The sequence below is a fragment of the Stenella coeruleoalba genome (assembly GCF_951394435.1).
Source record: "Stenella coeruleoalba genome assembly, chromosome: 13".
NCBI classification, from domain to species: domain Eukaryota; kingdom Metazoa; phylum Chordata; class Mammalia; order Artiodactyla; family Delphinidae; genus Stenella; species Stenella coeruleoalba.
Genome location: NC_137159.1, coordinates 8,274,827 through 8,292,871, shown reverse-complemented (window position 1 = coordinate 8,292,871; position 18,045 = coordinate 8,274,827). Strand labels below are relative to the sequence as shown.

Here is an 18,045-nt window from a genome sequence, read left to right as displayed (position 1 = left end):
CTCACTGTTGTGGCCTCTCCCATTGCGGAGCACAGGCTCCGGACGTGCAGGCTCAGCGGCCATGGCTCACGGGCCCAGCCGCTCCGCGGCATGTGGGATCCTCCCAGACCGGGGCACGAATCCGTGTCCCTGCATCGGCAGGCGGACTCTCAACCACTGCGCCACCAGGGAAGCCCTCCATGACTTATTTTTAAATAACTGGAAATTTGTACCCTTTGACCCCCTTCATCCATTTCATCCTCCTCCACTCCCCCCTACACCCTGCCTCTGGCAATCACCAGTCTGTTCTCTGTATCTGTGAGCTCCCTTTTATTTTGTTTTTGTTTTAGATTCCACATATAAGTGAGATCATATGGTATTTGTCTTTCCCTGTCTGACTTATTTCACTCAGCATAATGCCCTCAAGGTCCATCTACATTGTCACAAATGTCAAGATTTCATATATATCACATTCTCTTTATCAATTCAAAAATCTGTTTTTTTAAAAGAAATAATAAGTCACTAGAGGAGATAAAATTGAACCATAAAAAAATACTGAAACCCAGAGAAGACTGTAAAAGAGGAAAAAAGAACAAAAAACAAGTGGAACAAATAGAAAACAGCTAGTAAAATGGTAAATTTTAATGCAACCATATCAATAATCAGTTAAAATATGAATGGTCCAAACATATCAGTTAAAAGACTGAGATTGAACAAAAAAAGCATGCCTCAACTATATGCTATCTACAATAAACCCACTTTAAATATAAAGTCATGCACTGGTTAAAAGTAAAAGGATGGAGAAAGATATACAAACACTAACCAAAAGCAAGTTGGAGTTGCTATATTAATTTTAAAGTAAACTTCACAGCAAGGAAGATTATTAGGGTTAAAGAGATATTACATAGTGATAAAGGAGTCAAATATCCAAGAAGACGTAATAATCGTATATGTGTCTGCCTCTAACAACAGAGCTTCAAAATACACAAGGCCATTGGGCTTCCCTGGTGGCGCAGTGGCGGAGAGTCCGCCTGCCGATGCAGGGGACACGGGTTCGTGCCCCGGTCTGGGAGGATCCCACGTGCCGCGGAGCGGCTGGGCCCGTGAGCCATGGCCGCTGAGCCTGCGCGTCGGGAGCCTGTGCTCCGCAATGGGAGAGGCCACAACAGTGAGAGGCCCGCGTACCGCAAAAAAAAAAAAAAAAAAAAAAAAAAAAAGTAATATTGGGGCTTCCCTGGTGGCGCAGTGGTTGAGAGTCCGCCTGCCGATGCAGGGGACGTGGGTTCGTGCCCCGGTCCGGGAAGATCCCACATGCCACGGAGCGGCTGGGCCCGTGAGCCATGGCTGCTGAGCCTGCACGTCCGGAGCCTGTGCTCCGCAACGGAAGAGGCCACAACAGTGAGAGGCCCACATACCGCAAAAAAAAAAAAAAAAAAAAAAAAAAAAAAAAAATATATATATATATATATATATATATACACATATACACACAAGGCCAAAACAAATAGATTTGAAAGAAGACATAGGCAAATAGGCTATTAGAGTTGGAGAGTTCAATCCTCCTCTTTCAGCGTATGATAGGACAAGGAGGCAGAAAATTGTAAGGATATAAATGACCCAAACAACACTATCAACCAACTTGACTTAATTGACATTTACAAAAATTCCACCCAACAACAGCATTTCCTGCGTGCGCATGGAACACTGATGAAGAACATTCACCGTGTCTGGGGCCACCAAATGCCAACATAAAGGCTGCATTCCACATACCGAGTAGTTTTGGTCTGATAGGCACCAGAGAAGAGCAGCCTTGGGTAGTCTGAAAAACTCCCCTTGGAATTTCTGATTCTTTTACCTACCTCCTCCTTTATCTCCCCCTGCCCTCCCACTCCAACTAAGAACCTTTGGGCTGGACTCTGACAAGCAGGGAATGAATGAAGGTGAGGTGTGTGTAACTAGAATGTTGTTTTCTGATAGACTGACCCTGCACGGAAACATCCGTGTTGCTAAATACCTTGTTTATTCCTCCATCAGCAAACATTAACTAAGCATCTACCCTGCACCAGGTACACCACTCTGCCGGATACTGCTGAGGGCACAAAGTCACCAGTAAAAGATGGCACTGTCAGGGCTGATGGGAACCTTGCAAATGGAACCTGCATCTTCCAGACTGAACCAAAGGAATGTCCTGAGAACCAGTAAGGGGCACAGAGACCAAAGTATCAGAAATTAGAGAGAAAGAATTAAAAACTGAGGATTGTTCTCTTTTTAAAATAAACAATCACCTGCCAGAAGTATCAAAGCTTTTTCTCAAGATAATAAGTTGACCTTGTTTGTGGCTCACCACAAAGGCTTAGAGTGGGTGAGACCCAAGAGGTCACTTCTCCCAGCCCAGACCCAGAGAGGCAACCCCAGCTCTAAATGTAGACCCCACTAGTTATGTGCGTTAGTTTGCTTGAGCTGTCATAACAAAGCACCAGAGACTAGGTGCCTTAAACAAGAAATTTATTTTATCATGACTCTGGAGGACACAAGTCCAAGATCAAGGTACCGGTAGGATTGGTTTTTTCGGAGCTCTCTCCCCCTGGCTTGTAGACGGTGCCTTCTCTCTGTGTGGTCACACGGTCTTCCCTCTGTGTGCGTCTGTGCTCTAATCTCTTCTTATTAGGACACCAGTCGTATTGTATAACGGCCCACCACAGTGAAATCATTCAACTTCATGAAGATAGGCCTTCTTTAAAGGCCTATTGCCAAAGACAGTCACATTCTGAGATACTGGGGGGTTGGGACTTCAACATTTGAATTAGGGGACACAATTAAGCCTATAATAGCTTGGAAGCCCAGCACCCACTGGGAAGAGACCATAAACAGAAGAGAGCTCTGGAAACCCGCTGCAGCCTGTGCAGACGTGGACAGTGGATGCACAGAACGGCAGCCTATCAGGGCAGGAGCTGCTGGGACTTCCAGGGTCCCTGGCTGACCCAAGACATGTCTGGCTCCAACCACTGCCAGGAAAGTCGGCTCCAACTTGGCGCCTTTGAAGCTAGTGCCCAGGCCCACACCCTTCGTAAATTTTCCAGGGGCTCGAAGCATTTCAGCACCCGCAGTGGACAGAGTTCCAAGAGGCAAGGCAATGTGAGGTGAGGGCTCCTGAGGGCTGCCCTGCACTCAGCACGGTTGTGAGCATCCGGACTCTGCCCCCTGCTCCGCCCTCGTGGGAGCCCGGGAAGGCCACCTGATGGGAGGGCCTGAGCCTTACGGATGAGCTGGTCGATGAAGTGGGGGGAGTGGTAGACAGTGGAAACAATCTGTTCATCTCCCTCCTCCCCCTCCTTTGGGAAGAAAGATGGAGCATCTCAATTTAAAGCCTTCAGCTTCTGAAGGATTGGGTTTATTTTGTCTAAAGGACTCCCTAATGACTTGCCTCTAGTTTCCTTTGTCTTGGTAGCAATTCTGCATTTTCCTAAGTTTGATACCAGAATTCTTTTTTTAAAATAAATTTACTTATGTATTTATTTATTTTTGGCTGCGTTGGGTCTTCATTGCTGCGCGCAGGCTTTCTCTAGTGGCGGCGAGCGGGGTCTACTCTTTGTTGTGGTGCACAGGCTTCTCATTGCAGTGGCTTCTCTTGTTGCGGAGCATGGGCTCTAGGTGCGCGGGCTTCAGTAGTCGTGGTGCGTGGGCTCAGTAGTTGTGGCTCGAGAGCTCTGAAGTGTAGGCTCGGTAGTTGTGGCGCACGGGCTTAGGTGCTCCGTGGCATGTGGGATCTTCCCGGACCAGGGCTCGAACCCGTGTCCCCTGCATTGGCAGGCGGATTCTTAACCACTGTGCCACCAGGGAAGCCCAATACCAGAATTCTTATCCCTGTGGGGAATCTTCCAGGGGCAACTTGTTCTTTATTGGATAGTGAGCTAAACGGTGACTTTCTGTTTTCTCAAAATGTAATAGCAACTGTCAAGCTAGGCCCTCGGCAGGGAGGTTTGCTCATGCTCAGGGCTGTGCAGGTCTGGAGGCCTCTGGCCTCCCTGCAGATACTTCTGGGTGCTTTTAGGAGAAGTCAATAAGCAAACTCCTGGAGGACACCCTGCAACCAGCCTGACGGTTGCTGTTTTTGAGAATCTTTTGGGCATCACAAACACATGTCTCCCTTATTTCCATGCTAATGAGGATACCTTCCCTACGGAGGAGGCAGGAAGGAAGCTAGAGCACGTGGATAAAGTAAATGTCAACCACTGCCTGAACACCTGTGCTATTACCCAAAACACATGCGTTCAGCTTGCATTACTTCTGCTCTTTGGCCCTGAAAAGCCTATTTGCTAGAGATGATTTTCATCCACCAAGGAATAAGTATCTCTGTCCACATGGGAGTTACACAGAACCGACCAGAAGATTTAGTCCTTGGTTGGGGGGCAGGTCTGGATCCCTCTCTCCATCACATACATCTCTAGAGAGGACTGGGAAGAACCATCTTCCGACTGGCTGGTTCCACCTGGCCTCCTTCTCCGGGTAATCAAAGCTTCCAAAGCACTCTGGACAACTACATTCTGCATGAAAGCCCACCTGGATGAATTTCTGGATGATTACTTCTTGGTAATAATTAGATTAAGAGCAATAATGTAACCGTATTATAAAACGAACGTAAAAGGCCCCACCTGGACCACTGCAGGTTGCAGACCCACAGTAGCTCCAGGCTGGGGAGGCCGCCCAGTCCAAAGTCCTTTCCAGGGGCGGACGTACGTACATCATCCCGGAGGGATGGCCATCCTCCCACTGCTTGCTCACCCCTGACTGGGCATCCTGTCCCATGCTAGACAACTGTGAGTGTTAAAACTTTTCTTCATCTGTCCTTCTCTTGAACATTCATTTCTGGTCCTGGTTTGCTCCCTGTGGAGTGAGAAGAAGTCAATTCTCTCTTCTTTCTTCAAACAACTGGATCGGCTTGAAGTGGAGAAAAACTTATTCATCAAAATTCCCCTCAGCAAGACGCCGCCATTTGTTTTGGAGCAATTCTGTTAAGCTGCTCGGAGTGGTGTTGTGTGTGGAGGGGTCAAGGTAGGCCTGATGCGCTTGAGATAACCAAGAGCGATCTGCCCCGCTGGCGGGGGCAGGCTATAGGATGAGGAAGCTAGAGAGGCAACGTCCCCTCCAGGAGACACCCCCACACCCCCAAATATCTAATAGGCTTGACCAAGACAAAGAACGCCAGGTGCGCGTGGACTCCTTCTGCAGACTGCTCAGGGGCCAAGTTCTGGGGAAAGACAGCAACAAGCCCCCAAAATGCACACGTCCAGGCGTGAAGGGGGCCGTGGGAACGGAAGACCCAGGGCAGGTGGGGAGGATGTAACCAGGATGTTGCCATCACCATGGGGCCTCCCCTGGCAGCTGGATCAAAACCGGGGGGCTCCTGGTTCCAGGAACGAGAACAGCCCACAAGCGCAGGCATTTTCATCCTTGTTGGAAGCCCTGGAAAGTGAGGTGCGCTTCACGAAGATCATCAATTCTCCCCACTCCCCTGCAAGTTTACTCCCATCCACGCATGAACACGCTCTTGCATGTCCCTTGTGAAAAAAACAAACCACAAACCCTCTGTTGGCTACACACCTCTCCCACCTCTAGCTACGGCCATTTCCTCAGCTTCCATTCACAGTAACAGTTCTTTTTTGTTTGTTTGTTTTTAATAAGTATGATATCAAGGACTTTTTTTTTTTAGATGTTGGGGGTAGGAGTTTATTAATTAATTTATTCCTTTTTGCTGTGTTGGGTCTTGGTTTCTGTGCGAGGGCTCTCTCTAGTTGTGGCAAGCGGGGGCCACTCTTCATCGTGGTGCGCGGGCCTCTCACTATTGTGGACTCCCTTGTTGCGGAGCACAGGCTCCAGACGCGCAGGCTCAGTAGTTGTGGCTCACGGGCCTAGTTGCTCCGTGGCATGTGGGATCCTCCCAGACCAGGGTTCGAACCCGTGTCCCCTGCATTAGCAGGCAGATTCTCAACCACTGCACCACCAGGGAAGCCCCCACAGTAACAGTTCTTGAAAGCTGAGTGTAGCTGATGTGTCAACACATTGGCTGGTCTTGGCCCACTCTACCTGTGCTTCTGCCCCCCACCAGTCCACTGAAATCGAAAAGGTCTCCTATGACCTCCATGTTCCCAGGGCCGGGGGTCACTCTCAACCCCATGTCTTGGTACGTCCCCGCCTGCACAGCTGATGCCTCCCTCTTTCTGCCAACACCTCCTCCTCCTTCACAGACCCTCCCTGTCTCCTTTGCTGGCTCCTCTTTCTCCTCAGATCAGTCTAGGGACCCTTCTCTCCCTCTTTCAGACCCCTGCATTCCTACTCCATCTAAAGCTGATGATGTCCCCGTTTATAACTTTATTTGATATTCCCCTTAGATGTTTAATGGGAATCTCAACTTGAAGGCGTGCAAAACTGAACTCCTTCTGTGGCATATCTCCCCTGTCCCCATTTCTGTAAATGATACGTAACTCATCAGGAGCTCGAAACAAAAATCTAGGTGTCATCTCCACTGCCACGCTTTCCTTTTCCAAATCATATCCACCAGCATATTGGATTTTACCCTACCTTTTAAAAGTATTTTGAATCCATCCACTTCTCTCCACCTCCCTCATGACTCTAGACCATGATGATCCCACACAGGCCACGGCAACAGCCTTCTAGCCTCCTGCTTCCACGGTGTCCCTGCGCAATCCATTCCCACCCATCAGCTACAGCCAGCTTCTTAAAATATAAAACCCATCCCCTCCCATCACTCCCCTTCACTGGAGGCAGGAGATAGATGGGCCCCAGGCTGAACAGTTTCTCCCCTGTGGACAGAAACTCCATAATGGGAGAAACCCCATAAAAGCAGGATGATGGAGGAGGCTGGGCTCTGCCCAGATAAAAGGCCATATATTCCTCATTCTCAAAGTCAAGGAGACCTCCTCGACTACACATGTGCAGAAACGCTCCTTGGAGGTCAAAAAGGGAGGGGGTGCCACCTCATAGTAAGTGATGTCAACCTATCCATAGATTCTTCACTAGAATCCGTCTTGGCTAAGAGATGCACACGCACATAGGGGAGGACCCTGAGATAAATCAAATATGGACTCAGAACAAGGCAAAGCAAGATGACTGGTCAAAGGAAACCCGGAAGAAACGTCCCATAAAAGTGATTCAAACTACTACAAAAGGGCATGATTCTCTCTCTGAGCCCACCAGGGCGTCTATCCACACGTACTATACTCTTTTTCTCCTAATAAACACTTTAATTGTTTCAGTACTTTCCACCTCTATGTGGAAATTCATTTCTACACAGCTGACAGGCCAGGGCCTTGCCACTGGCCACTGGTCCCTGGTGGTCTGGTGGCTAGAATTCAGCACTCTCACTGCCACTACGTGACCTCAATCTCTGGCCGGAAACCGAAATCCTCCTTCAAGCCACTGCAGGCCGAGGCCACCCAAGATCACACTGACTTCCCAAAGCACTCAGAACAAAATCTGTCTCCCCACATGACCTGCTTCCTGATGTCCGCACCTGCTTCTCCCCCTTGTCCTGCACGTGCCAGCTACACTGTTCCTGAACCGGCCAAGTTCAAGGGCCTGGGACTTGGTTGAGTGGTTCCCTCTTCTCCAAGTGTGCTCCCCCAGATCACTGCATGGCGCGTTCATTTTTATAATTAGGTCATCTCTCGAGCAAACCCTTTCCTAACCACCCAATCTTCAGGAGCCTTTCGGCCACAACCAAGTCCCTGTTTCAGGCTCACCATCGCACTTACTGCTGTTGTTCCGTGTTTTTCTCCGGTTTCACGGTTATTTACTCAGTGTGCCCCCACTTAAATAGAACGCATGTTGCCCATTTGCTCATCAGGGTGCCCCCAGGCCCTGGCAGAGCGCCCGCACACTGGTGTTGACTGAACGAAGTGCAGGAATGAATGGGAACACCTCACAGTCCGTGTAGGTGCTCATGATTATAAAGTACAAAAGAACCCTCACACGTTCTCCAGTCCTTTTAAGGAACTTTAGGGTGGGAATCAAGATGGCCACCAGGGAAACATCACGAGGTACGCTTGTCTCCAGGATGTATGTCTTAGTCTGGTTGGGCTGCTGTTAACAGAATGGTTGGCTTATAAACACCAGAAATTTGTTTCTCACAGTTCTGGAGGACAGGAAGTCCAAGATCCAGGTGCCAGCAGACCCAGTGTCTAGTGAAAGCCCTCTTCCTGGTCTGTAGATGGCCACCTTCTCACTGTATCCTCACACGGCAGAAGGGGCAAGGGAGCTCTCTGGGGTCTCTTTTATAAGGGCACTAATCCCATTCATGAAGGCTCCATCCTCATGACCTATTCACCTCCCCAACGCCCCACCTCCTAACACTGTTGCACTGGGCATTAGGGTTTAACATATGAATTTTGGAGAGACACAAAAATTCAGTCTATAGCCATGCAGGAGCCCTCAAGGTCAAGTTTAGAGCTCCCTTGTCTGTGTTACGTCTCTGAGGACACCGATTCACCTCCACACTAATGCTTTTTAAAAATGGGGATTCACTTGAGGGTAGTGTTTAAAAGCATGGGGTCTGGGGCCACTTACCAGGTGCTCTGCTATGAGGTCTTGGGCAGGTGACCTTAATCTCAATGAAATGCTTCCATTTCCTCATCTGCAAGGTAAAGATTGGTACTTATCTCCAAAGGACTGTGGAAGGGATTACAAATAATAGGTACGAAGCACTCAGAGCAGTGCCCGGGACAGAGGAAGAACTCAGTAATTGCTTGCTGTCTTTCTTCTTAGGAAAAACCTGACAGCCTGAAAAAAGCTGACAAGTCCTTGCAGGCTTTTATCATCTCCATTTCCAGTCTAGACTTCCCACATCATCTCCAAATTTTGGCCTCTGTCTCAGCTCTTCTTGTTATGGAAGAAGCTCACAACCTCCATGCAGGGCACAGGGAGAGGTGGCAGCTGCAGGACCACCCCCACCCCCTGCAGGGAATTCTCCCAGTGTCCTAAAATTCTATACCCTCCTAACTTACCTGGTGCCAGAGAGAATGAAACCCAGTCCTGCAACACACAGAGAATATCAACCTCTATTTCAGCAAAATGGAACCAAATACTTTTGATCTTACAGTGAAATCCACTGCCTCAAAACTGTTCATCTGAAATGTTCTGCTAATAGGAGAAATGATGGTGTTGAGTAATAATAGACAACATGTATTTTTTCCTAGTTAAAACTATGCACATCTAAGCTTTTGGAGCAAGGCTGGATGGAGGGAGTTCTCGTTTAGAGCACATTCACCAGGGAATTTGGCGTTGATGTTCTCCAAGTGAATGCAGTTAATAGATCAATTTGGTTGGGGAAAAAACAACTATCCCAGGACTTTTTCCATACAGGTAGACCTGACCACGTTGTATAGTTCTAACAGCTAGAAAATACTGTAAAAGGAGCAGAACTTAGGGTATATAAAATCAAATTATATATGACGTCTTATTGATTCTGATGGCCAAATGTCCCCAGCTATACACATTCCCATGGAGATTAGCTTGTTCAAAGGAACAAATCGGAAAGGTTTTTAAAAATAGAGGTATTATATAACTGAGACATAATTCTGATATCCCAAATATATGCTCTTACTCTCCTGGCTTCTCCACATTCTCCACTCATGGATCATCCTGGTTAATGCACTGATAACCTAGTTTTCAACAGAAACATACAGGTTAGATTAATGAGATGTGAAAGAATGGCAACTTTAAAGGAAATTTTCTATTTTTAATATGTTGTACCAAATAGTTGTAAAGAGCAAAAAGCCTACAGTAGCTTCTGATTTTCAAAAACAAAGACCAAAATTTTACTGGGGAAAAAAAAGATCTCATACAACCCAAACCCCCAAATCAACCCAACTGAGATTTGACATGAGATCTATATTAAATGAAATTCCACACATTGCATTTAACTCAGTTGCTGGAGGACGTTCTCTCAACGTGAGTAGAAACAGCACGGAAATAACACGTGTCACGGAAGCAGGTTTGAAACCTTTTATTGAACAGGCAATGCATTGTGCAATAGTGAGGGACACAGATGCCAAGTGGAAAAGTTTAAAAATTAATTTTGGAAAGAGTCTGTGAATTGATGAACCCTGCTGTGTTCCTTCCACTCATTCTTGGAGTAGCTGCCTTCAGGAAAACGGACCGTGTTATAGCTGCTCTTGGAAACGGCATCCCTGTTTTACCATGAATGTCATGCCTAACAGTAAACATGAAAGGAGAGGATGGGCTCCACAGGCAGGACAATGGCCAGAGACACAGCTGATCTCAGATGGAGGCGCAGACACACGTTCTCTCGGAAGGCCCTCCGAGCTCTGCATCCACGCTTCATTTGCAATTCCTTCCCTGCCCGAGCCTTCTTTACCCTGGGGATTCTGAAAGACTCACATTCATACCTGTGGGCACAGAACCTCGTTCCTGGCCCTTTTCAATGGTTTTCTTGTCTTCGGGCACCTCTGGCCCAGGCCCTTGGCGATGTGTCCGTCCAACTTGTCTGCCTGGTTTCTTCCTCTTCCCCGAGCTCGCTCTCCCGTAACCTGATGATAAAATCACTCAAGTTTCACAGTTTGTTTGCCTTGATTTAGCGGCAGTTTTAAAGAAAGTGACCCGTCAAGATAGTGGACATTCTTTACCAGCACACTGTTAACCTATTTTATAATTTGGGGCATGTCGCTCCAAGCTTGCGACTTCTTTCTGGCAAGTTCCATCCAGGATGGCTGGTCTGTGCTGGCATAGCTGGCCCTCTTCAGCTGATGCAATTCTTTCTCCATCATCACTGCCGACTGGGCTGCTGGAGAGAAGACAAAACAAACGGAAACGTGAGAAATGAGTTTGGATTTGCACTTAAGCCTCCTGCACGCCTTTAAACGACAGGTCCAAGGTCTTAACCGTGGTCTCAAACATAAAGCCCGTACACTTGTAAAGAAGGTTTCAGCGTGGGATAACTTATGTGCTAAAAAGACTTCAGAGCAGGCTCGAACAGTTCCAGTGATGCAATGAGGTGAGAGAAACTTTCACAATAAAGCTGCCAGCACTGTGTGTGTGAATATTCTTAACACTGCTGAACTGTACACTTGAAAAAGGGTTAAGATGGGGAATTCTGTCATGTGTATTTTACCACAACGAAAACTAAATCTAAAAATACTGATACATGCCACAACAAAGATGAACCTAGAAACATTATGCTCGGTGAAAGAAGGCAGATACAAAAGAACACATATTTTATGATGCCATGTATAAGACATGTCCCAAAAGAGGCAAATAGAGAGACAGAAAATAGAGAGCTGGGGAGTGGGAATGGTGAATGACTGTAAATGGGCATGAGGTAGCTTTTTAGGGTGAGGGAAATGTTCTAAAATTGGACTGTGATGGTTGGACAACTCAGTAAATAGATACTCACTGAACTGTGTGCTTAAAATGGGTGAGTTTTTTGCCAAGTAAATGATTATGTCAATAAAAGCTGTTTTAAAAAAATCAACGTGGCAAGTAATTCAGAAAAACAAAATAGAACAGAACATGGCAGGACCGGGCTTCCCTGGTGGCGCAGTGGTTGAGAGTCCGCCTGCCGATGCAGGGGACATGGGTTCATGCCCCGGTCCAGGAAGTTCCCACATGCCGCGAAGCGGCTGGGCCCGTGAGCCATGGCCGCTGAGCCTGTGCGTCCGGAGCCTGTGCTCCGCAACGGGAGAGGCCACAGCAGTGAGAGGCCCGCGTACTGCAAAAAACAAACAAACAAACGAACAAACAAAAAAACCATGGCAGGACCAAACCCGGAAATGCATTTCAAAGTGTTCAGTACTATTTTCGGGTTTCATACCCAAGTTCTGATGGGACAAGGAGATCCCTCTTTGCAGCCCTTCCTGGAGGTGGAGCTTTGTCCCCTGCCTCTGGTCCACAGTGGGCTTGGCAGGGGCCATCAGGAAAGACTTGCTGCGGACGAAGTCGGCTTGCTTCACGGACTCCTGTGAGGATGTAAGAAAGACACACGCTGTCCCGTCACCTGAGATTCAGATGGGGACAAACCTAACCAAAGGCAATGAGCCACGGGGTTTTTCTGCCAACGTGAATCATGCTACCGGCACTTTCTCGGAGGAGCTCTGCTTTGGGTACTGGCTGCCATCTGGCCTCCAGGATGCTGGAGTCCACTCGTGCAGGCCTCCTGGGCACACACAGGCATCCTGGCTTCTGCCCTGTCCCCAGCCCTGGCCTCAACCCCAGACGTCAGGCAGCAGGGTTCCATTGGAAAGGCAAAATGAACTGTGTTTGGAAATAGTTTTTGAGACTTTTATGACACTTGGTATGATCATGGATGCCGGGGTCACTGGTGAATATTTGTTTTATGAACTCCCTAAGCCTGCAGGAGGGTTTCCAAGCTGGGGTATGACTGTGGTTTTGGTTAAAGTGGAGAGAAGCAGGTTCTACTGCAGGCTCAGGCTCACTTCCCCGCATGGCTGAAATGTGCTTTGGGATTTACCATGGCAACTGGGGGAACACAAAAGCTGTGAGTCTCAGCCTGCTTCTACGCGCAGTCGTTTGGGTTTGGTAACGCTGTTTTCAGTCCAGAGTGTAAAAGGGAGCCCCAGGTTCCAGCCCTGTAGTCCTAGGTGAGGAATAAGGACCCCAGCGGGTGGCCAGGGTAGCAGCAAAAGCAGAACTCGGTCATTATTGCAAAATGAGTCGAGATGGAGCTGTTGACATGGTCGCCTAGCGTCCAACTGAGAAGTTATTTTAACCCCGGTCCATCTCTCCAGATGCTGAGCTGCATTGCCAAGGAGGCCGGGAGCACAGGGCTGTCTCCACGGCCTGAGTGATCCATGGCTTCTCTGACGCCTCAGCCGCCCAGCACATGCACAGGGCAGACAGCAGCAGTCATCACAGGCGACGGTCCCCGTAATGACCGTGCAGGACATGAGGCCATCGTGGGGTCCCGGGTCCCAGCCCCGCCAGGGGCTCTCCCCTGCATCCACAGGGACAGGGAATGTTTGCTCTAAGCACCTGGGTTCTCTCGGGCACCTTGGCTGGCCTTCCTGTGTCAGACTTCAAGGTTCCGGCCCCAGGCTTGTCTTCCTGGCTGGATGGCTGCTCCGGGGCCCCTCGCCGCTTCTGTCGCCCGACGGTGATCCAGGGCGGCGCGGGCTGGCCGTCGGTCCCAGGCCCTGCTGCCTTCTCTGTGGGTAAAGACACAGGTTATGCAAAACAATCCTAGTCACCTTCAGCCCCCCTGTGGCTTCTCCCACCCAGAGAGCACGGCACAGGGGCTCTGGGAGACAGTGGCAGGGAAGGAGGTCTGGGAGCCTCTCTGGTGACACTAGTACTTTGTTTTCAGGGACTTTGTTTTCTCAGTTAAAGACAAATCAAAGAGATTCTGCTCCTCCAGTCTGAGCCACAAAGAATCAAATGCAACTGCTCCTATACACAATTTTAAAGTCACCTTCCTCCTGTTGGATACCTTAGAGAATGAGATAAGAGTCAGTACATGATAAGGTCAGGTTTCTTTAATATAGGCCTGTCACGCTAGACCAGTACATGCTACCCAATACCCGATTGACTTGGGACGTTCTTCTTCTCTTTTCTTTTAGAAATTATAAGCACAACCTTCCCTTGTGGAGACTGACACCAAAAGTAAGCCGTGGCTGTTTTCCTTGATGTTCGGGAGAGAAGAGAAATAAGGCCTTTAAAACCAAAACATTTCGAGGAAACGGAATGATTAACTAAGTGGCTTCTCACAGGTCTCTGGAAAGCACCCTGAATCCAAGGGTTCCCCACGAGCTGCCCTCTCTGAATACTTGCCAGCCAGCCCACAAAGCAAGTGGACGGTTACCTCCATCCTCACCCGGCTCCTTCCTGCTTCCCGTGTCCACAGGGCAGCCCCGCCAGCAGGTACAGGCCACACCCGGGTCACAGCCACACGCAAGGGAGGCCCAGGCGAGTCGGCGTCCTCATTCTTTGTGGCCTGACAGACGGCACCCCTTGTTCCGGCTTGTTTAGAATTTTACTCTATTTGGTTTGGCTTCCGCCTCCAGTTCAACATGGAAGCCCTCTTCTGCCAGTCCCCTAGTCACCAAGGAGGGGCGAGGGACAGAGCCACCGCCCTGCGAGCTTTGGCGTCCCGGCAGGTGGAGGGGAACCTTGGGCTTCACATGCACTGACCCGTCCTTGGCCCCTGCAAACCCTGCTCCATCTCCTCGACTTACCCCCTTGTCCCCTCCGGCCTCTCAGGCTCTCCCTGGCCTCTGACCACTTCCCCGTTGCTTTGCAAAACACTTGGGTCTCCCACAGCTCAAAACAACAACAACAACAAAACATCTCCAGGAGCCTCGCCACCCCCTTGGAGCCCCATTCTCGACCCTCCTCTGCCCTCAGCTCCAAGGGCTCCTGCCCGTGTCTCTTCAGCTCATCCTGGATCCTGACACAACGTGAGCACTACGCTCTCCATCCGCCCAACCACTGGACCACAGATCAGAGGACTCTCCCGTACTCCGGCTCCTTTACCCCTGAAGCTCGCATGTGGCCATATAACCCATCCTGGAGGCCTGTCCACCTTGGGCATCCCCTCTGCAGGTCCCTGCTGGACTCTTGCTCCTAAACCTGGAATTTCTCCTGGTTCCCAACCCTCAGCCTTTTTCTCTTCTTCCCCAAATGTTCTCTGTTCCACTCCTGACCTTCAACACTCAGGTCTGCTCAGATTGCTTCCAAATGTGTAATCCAGCCCTACGTCTATTCTTAGCCAGAGCCCAGCATTTCCACTCCCCGTCCGCCTTCCTTTCTTCCTCCCTCCCATTCATTCATTCACTCACTGTTTGCTATGGGCAGGATGGTGTTAACTGCTAAGGTGAAAGAATATAAAAAACCTGTTTCTTCAAAGAGCTCCAAGTCCAGTGGAGGAGACGAAGCAAAAACAAGTCACTCAGTGGAAACTGGAAAACGCTACACTTCACAACGTGCTGTGTAGACACAGGGTAACACCGGTGGGTAGGACCTGAGGATGCTGTCTGTGGTTGGGACCTGGAGAAGGAATCTTCTAGGCTGAGCAGAGGGGTAAGGAAAGGCCTCCCATGTGGAGCGGGCAGAAGACAGAATTGCCAGCATGCCGGCCCAGAGGGGCTGCAATGCAGCCTAGGCCAACTGAGGGGGCCTTCTTGGCCTTTTTCTTGTCTGTAACGGGGAGCCACAGGGCTTTAAACCCTGGGTATACTCTGGAGGCTGCATGAGGAGTAAGTCTGAGCAGGCGGACAGCGGGCTGGAGGCGGGGGGCGAGGAGGGAGGCTGTGGCCACGGTCCAGGACAGGCTGTGAATTGGATCAGGGCCCTGTGGTCCTTGCCCCCCATGTCCTCCGCCTGCCTTTTGTCTGTGGAAAACCTTTAGCCAAAGAATAAGTTTACTCCGAGAAGTGAGAAAATGCAGAAACAAAGGAAAACAGTCAAAGGGGACCAAATGTAATAGTTGAGTCAGTAAGCAAAGCCAAGGACCTATAGTTCCTCCTCAAGGGCTACAGATAATATTCTGAGCCGTCTCCTGTGAGCTGTCTTATAGACACTGAAACTCTCACCAGGTGGAAGAAGTTCCATGACACAAGCTGCCACAATTCCAAGAACTGGCCTCAAAGACATGGAAACAAACCGACCCCAAAACTAAAGATTAACTGTACCTAAAACAATCAAGATGACGCTGGTCAGACCACTGATGACCAATTTCTCAATGACCGTCACAGCTGCCTGTGCTATTTCTGCGTGTAGCCCCTGTGCTCTGTCTATAACAGCTCTTGCCCCCTGACTGTCAGTGGGGGGGAGTCGGCCTTTGGACAGGCGCCCCCTACCCCAGTTGCTGGCATCCAAAATAAAGCAAACTTTCCCTTCCACCAACCTGGCCTCTTTAATGGCTTTTGAGAGGAGGGCAGCCGGACTCCGCTTTCGGTTGCAGTTGGACACTGGCACCAGGATCACCCCCTCACGTCCACCAAGTCGGCACCCGGATGCCATCTCCTCTATGAAGCCTGTTCTGGTCACTGAGCTGGACATGCTCTCCCTCCTAATCCTCTGGAACTCTACTGAGACATTTGCCCCAACACATCTGCCAGATGACCGTCCACCCCACTGACATATGCTTTCCTTATTATTATTTTTTAAATTTGTTTATTTTATTTATTTATTTTTGGCTGCATTGGGTCTTCGTTGCTGCACGTGGGCTTTCTCTAGTTGTGGCGAGTGGGGGCTGCTCTTCATTGTGGTGCACGGGCTCTAGGCGCGCAGGCTTCAGTAGTTGTGGCTTGCAGGCTCAGTAGTTGTGGCTCACGGGCTTAGTTGCTCCGCAGCACGTGGGATCTTCCCAAACCAGGGCTCGAACCCGTGTTCCCTGCATTGGCAGGCAGATTCTTAACCACTGCACCACCAGGGAAGCCCTGACATATGCTTCTGGTCATTAGAACTTATTTACTAAACAAACACACTCCAGAGACTACATACCAAGTGCTGTTCTAATATCAGCTTATCTACAATGTAATTTTACGTTTTATTTCTTGTCTAGAGAACCCAGTGATTGCCCGGCACACAGAAGGCAGGCTGGGTGGCTACGTATTTTACAGAAAGTCTGCATTTCCCATCCCTCATTCCAGAGGGTCCTCACAATCTGTCTTTGTGGACTTCTCTTAAAGGGGCCCTTTCACTTCCTCTTAGATCTTTCCTTCATGCTCAGTGGCTGGTCATGCCCTCTGCTCTCTTTTGGCCCCAGATGTCTGGTCACACGGTCCTCCCAGCAATACCCAGCACGTGCTGGCCTTTGCTGCACCACAGGGAGACTGGAGAGAGGGCTTCGACTAGGGGTTGAAACTCACTACTTCAGTCAACAAGATATTCTAATGCTTCAGTCAAGACTAAGTGTACTGGAGACAACATTTCCATCCTGGGCTTTACATCAGAGGCAAATGGTGGCTGGCTGTGTGAGGCCAAGGCGGCCCCGGCATCTCAGCGCTCCAGCTGGCTCCCCAGCCCCCGGGGGGCTCAGGGTCGGGCTCCTGGCACTGGTGTCACTCTGACCATGACGGCACTGACACGGCTCTGATGAATTCCTACGCCATGCAGTTGGATGACCCACATGAGCCAAAAAGAGTATTTTACAACGCACTGGAGCAAGCTGTATGGAACAGGGCATAGGCAGCGTTCCTACAGATAGTGGGGAGAGGAGGCTGGGGACCCCGAGGGTGGGACTCTAACAGGGATCTACACCCCCTGTGACAGCCAGGACACAGCTGGGACTCGTCAAGAACACCGTCTCCTCGTGGAAACAACCTACGTGTCCATCGACAGATGAACAGATAAAGAAGGTGTGGTGTGTATACACAACAGAATATTACTCAGCCATAAAAAAATGAAATAATGCTATTTGCAGTGACACAGATGGACCTAGAGGTTATCACACTAAGTGAAGTAAGTCAGGAAGAGAAAGACAAATAACATATGATATTACTTATATGTGGAATCTAAAATATGACACAAATGAACTTATCAACAAAACAGAAACAGACTCACGGACATAGAGAACAGACTTGTGGTTGCCAAGGGGTGGTGGAGGGATGGAGTGGGAGATTGGGGTTAACAGATGCAAACTATTATATATAGAATGGATAAACAACAAAGTCCTACTGTATAGCAAAGGGGACTGCATTCAAAATCCTGTGATAAACCATAATGGAAAAGAATATTAAAAAGAATGTATATAAATGTATAACTGAATCACTCTGTTGTACAGTAGAAATTAACACAACATTGTAAATCAACTCTACTTGCAAAAATAACTTAAAAACAAAAAGAACGCCGTCTTCTGAGTGAGAGGCAATGAGCTGTACAACGTAAACCACCACCGTTTCTTGCCCTCTGGCTAAGAAAAATAAAGCAGATACTCCGCCCTAAGCTAACCTACAGTAGGACGGCAGGCTTCTTACACCTCGTAAACATTTGGTAGATGCTGCCACTTCTGGAGCAGCAATTTTAAAGAATCTTCTTCCTTTCAGAAAATATCTTTCTTGTTCATAAAAATACACA

At 49.0% G+C, this 18,045-nt stretch overlaps 1 protein-coding gene across 1 annotated transcript in view; it reads right to left on the bottom strand.

Annotated features, from left to right (window-relative positions):
- Positions 1 to 9,906: 9,906 nt before the first annotated feature.
- Positions 9,907 to 18,045, bottom strand: part of CRACDL (CRACD like) — a 44,538-nt gene continuing 36,399 nt past the window's right edge. The window contains exons 7-10 of the mRNA XM_079940807.1: positions 13,003 to 13,175; positions 11,825 to 11,969; positions 10,641 to 10,798; positions 9,907 to 10,544 (exon numbers count right to left, since the gene is read on the bottom strand). Coding sequence (XP_079796933.1) covers positions 10,656 to 10,798; positions 11,825 to 11,969; positions 13,003 to 13,175 — 461 coding nt within the window. The 3' untranslated portion in view covers positions 9,907 to 10,544; positions 10,641 to 10,655. The remainder of the gene's footprint in view (positions 10,545 to 10,640; positions 10,799 to 11,824; positions 11,970 to 13,002; positions 13,176 to 18,045) is intronic.